Source organism: Octopus bimaculoides, chromosome 16, assembly GCF_001194135.2.
Source record: "Octopus bimaculoides isolate UCB-OBI-ISO-001 chromosome 16, ASM119413v2, whole genome shotgun sequence".
Taxonomy (NCBI): Eukaryota; Metazoa; Mollusca; class Cephalopoda; order Octopoda; family Octopodidae; genus Octopus; species Octopus bimaculoides.
The window spans coordinates 35,167,270-35,171,570 of NC_068996.1; the positions used below are offsets into that span (position 1 = coordinate 35,167,270).

At 32.3% G+C, this 4,301-nt stretch overlaps 1 protein-coding gene across 4 annotated transcripts in view; it reads right to left on the bottom strand.

Moving 5' to 3' along the window:
• The window catches only part of LOC106870681 (centrosomal protein of 290 kDa), a 364,606-nt gene that overhangs the window by 184,140 nt on the left and 176,165 nt on the right, over positions 1–4,301 (bottom strand). For all 4 annotated transcript variants that reach the window (XM_052973702.1, XM_052973701.1, XM_052973700.1 and 1 more), the window contains exon 4: positions 2,997–3,054. In XM_052973702.1, coding sequence (XP_052829662.1) covers positions 2,997–3,054 — 58 coding nt within the window. The remainder of the gene's footprint in view (positions 1–2,996; positions 3,055–4,301) is intronic.

A 4,301-nucleotide genomic window follows, 5' to 3' on the forward strand; every position in this document is an offset into this window, starting at 1 on the left:
TATATATATATATACACACACACACACAAATGTGTGTGTGTGTGTGTGTGTGTGTATGTGTAGATACATGTACGCACACATACACACATGTATTTGAGTATATACATATATAAATATATATATATATATATATACATTGTAGTTGCGTGAAACCGAAATCTATCAGAGATCCAACAGAGAAAGTATTGATTAGAAGTAACTGCTTCAGGTGAAAAGATGGCTGCTTGAACAATTTAAAATCCTAGAAGGAAATATTCTAGAAAATATATAAAATAAACTCAACAAATGGTGCAGAACTAGAACTCAGTGAAATGATACAGCAAAGGCATTAATTGAAGTTTGATCAATTAGCATACATAAAATATAATTACCAATATTAAACATGTCACACAAACAAAAAAAATACTACATTAAGAGAAGGTTAAGAGAACAGTAGAACAATGCACACCCACACATCTATTTCTGTGGAAGGTTTATATACATATGTACTTTTCAAAATCATCCAAGAAAAGATTCAGTGGAATACATGCGCACGCACGCATACACATACAGAGGGTGTCTAAAAAAAATGTATAAAATGTATACATATATTTGAATGATTACAAAGTCAGTGTTTATTAAAATAGATTTCATTTTCAAAATTTAGAAGAGTCTACAGACAGAATTTAATTTTTTTTACGAATGCCTGTTTTCAAACTAATGACCATTCTTGTCCAGGTACAGATGATAGCATGAAGCAACAGAATTGCAAAAAATCAAGAAACATTGTTTGGTATTTGAATGAATATTCATGCAATAGCTGCCTTCAATTCATCCTCTGTTGTCAGTTTTGTACTGTAAACTTTTATCCTTTAATTATCACCATAAGAAAAGTTTAGTGGTGTGAGGTACAGTGAAAATAGAAAGTATTCTACTGAACCTCCCCCATCTAATTCACCTATTTGGTAAAATCTCATCAATATAGGTCCTAACGTTAATATGGTAGCATGGAAATGACCTATCTTGTTGGAAATAAAATTCTGCATTGTCAAAATCCTCTTGAATGCTTGTCATTACAACCGGTCAGAGCTAAATTGACATGATGTTTGTTCCCTCATAATATACAGATTCTCAAGTTCACAGCAGGTACAAAAGGGGTGGTTAATGGAACCATTTAATTTAAATGTAGCTTCATCATTTCAAACAATCTTTTTTTAAAAAATCTGTATCTTCTACACATCTTGCTAACTACAAAACACTTTTCAGCCTAGATCATCTTCATTGAGAGCGTGAACTATTCTTGGGATACAACTTTGTCAATGACAACACTTCAAAATGCTTGCCACACAGATTTTCTTGAACTCTGGCAATATAATTCCAATACACTTTCTTGCATTTTGGGATTTGTTGATGTCTATTCTTCTGGAACGTTTTTTTGTAGACATTTGGACACAGAAGTTTGAAGCATGTGGAATTTTTCAGTCTTACTCGAGTAAGTCATGTAAGTGGGTCTATTTGAAACTCCTCCCCAAACTATCATTGCATCTGTATACATATGTGTGTGTGTGTGTGTGTGTGTGCATGCATGTACACATCTATCTATCTGTCTTGGTTTTGCACCTAAAAAATGCTTAGCTGTATAAGCAACTTATCAGATTCCTTTTACTTGTAGTAAGATTATGTGCCTCCATCCATCTGAGTCTGATGAGTCGTCTAGGTGCAAAACCAATGGTTACTCTCTAGCCAGCCATAATAATCAACCTTCTATATATATATATATATATAGATATATAGATATATATAATTAACTCACCCATACCAACCTATATCTTCTCAAAACGGCCATTAGACTTTGCACCTGCTCAAGATTCCTTTTAAAATCATTCTATACAAACTTTCTCATCTATTTGGATTACTGCTATACATTCCCCATCCGCATATTTTAATAGCCTCATTGATTTTAATACAGACATACAACCTCCCAAGTACATTCATGTATTATTATATATTTATATATTTATAAATTTTTATATGACTGCACCTATGTATGCCGTGGAGTATTCCAACGCTTTGAAATATATTGAGTGAATATAAACAGTGACCTTTGAAATTTGTTCTCTCTTTCTTGGTTGTGTGTGTGTGTGTGTGTGTGTGTGTGTGTGTGTGTGTGTGTGTGTGTGTGTGTGTGTGTAAACAGATTTAGCAACTATAGTAATCGACTAAGGGATAAAATATCCATATATACTATTGGTATCCATTACCTGTAATATCCCCGGTCAATGGTGTGCAGGCAGACAATACACGTAGAGTGCAGATAACAACAGGATAAACAAAAGTTTATCAGGAACCAAGGCAAATAATTAGAAAATGGAGAAAACCATAGATTAACCAACACATCGGTTGGACCACATTTATACCTTATTCTTTAATACAAAGCATGACATGACAAAATAGGTGATGTAACATATCTTACAGCTATATGCATGAGAATACATACATAAAAGAAAACATATAATTTTGCACATATACATACATACACATACAAAAATGCCCTGTAGATGTTGAAATTCCAAGGAAGGAGCCTTGGATCTAGGTTAGAAACCAGGTCTTTCTCTATTGGCAAGAAATCTTGAAATAAAACTGAATAATGACATACATACATACAAACTGTAAAAATTCACACACACACACACACACACATTAACATGCTATATACGAATAAAATTGTAACTGAAGATTTGAAAAACTAAGAATATTTTAAAGAAGGGAGAAGAAGTGATGTTTAAATACGGTCAGCAACAACTTTTGAGATATACTCTATTTGCAGTTGATAAATTAAACACTAGTTAATTATATAATAGTTTCTCGGTAAACTATATTTGCTTTGCTGGTAGAACTGGCCAAGTGCCTTGTAAAGAAATCAATATTATCAGTTTTTGGATACAGTCAATTCCAAAGACTCAGTGAACATAACATTTCAGTAAAAAAAATTTTTTACAATTTTTAAAAAGAATTACCTTTCTAATGGTTCTAAGACCAATTTCTTCACAGAATCACCCTCTATTTCTTCTTGCTCTGAAAAATAGAAATATAGAGCTTTTAAGTTTATAAACAAATTGGTTTATATAAAATTGCAGCAATTTTAAGCTTAAAAAGTAATATGAACTGTAAAATTTCAAGTTTCATAAATTATTTTAGAAAAACAGAAAAAATTTAAAAAATTTATTTTATATAAACAAGGCACAAGCATGGATGGGTGATTAAGAAACTTGGTTTACAACCACTTTGTTTCAGGTTCAGTTCTACTGTGTGGCACCTTAGCAAGTGTCATCAGCTATAGGGGGTTCCTATAAGGTTGTTATCCACCCCTGATTGGAACTCTCCCGTATGACATGTACGCATGCTCAGTGACTTGCTTTAACTTCCGCAGACGATTCACATACTGTACTAACCGGTTAATATGTTTCCAAAGAAATCACGCAAATACTGCTTTATATGCAGCCACTATAGAGGGAAGAATGTAGACGGCAAAGTTATTTCACTACATAGATATCCTGCAAATGTAGCTATTCGTCGTATTTGGCTTCAGAGATCGAGACTTGTGAGGAAAGACTTTGTTTACACTGCAAATAGCCAAATGTGTCCCCAGCATTTCGTCAATTTTAATGGACCATCGAAAGATCACCCCTTGCCATCCATTTTTCCAAACAAAATATTTAAAATATCAGTAAGTGCATGATCATATATACGCAGTTAGTAGATGAGTGAAATGTCTCATTGATTTATCTCCTCACTAACCGATTAGAACATGTTAAAATTCAAGAGAGAAACAAATTCGAGTGGTGTACGTCGGGCTAAACACGAATGTTTAATCTAATAATTGTTGTGTTGATGTACAGGTATTTTTAATAAAGAATTTTGCATTCAAATAATAAATACATTGAAATTGTTGTTAATGTTCTGAATGAATGTGAAAATTTCGAGTAAGCCTAGCTATGATATTTTTCTTTATATATATATATATATATATTTATTAATAAGGATAGAAATTGATATTAATCAATTAGAACCAGTGGTCTAGCATATTAAAAAAATCCGAAGATTAAAATTATATTACATACAAAAATAAGAGGAATGACCAGCAAAAGTGGACTCCTATATGCTAGAAATAGATGCCGATTCGGCACTTTTGCTGGTCATTCGTCTTATTTTTGTGTGTATATATATGTATATGTGTGTGTGTGTGTGTGTGTGTGTGTGTTTGATTAAATAATAAATTTACAGCATTGAATCTAATATTCCTCTAATTATTAGACTTTATA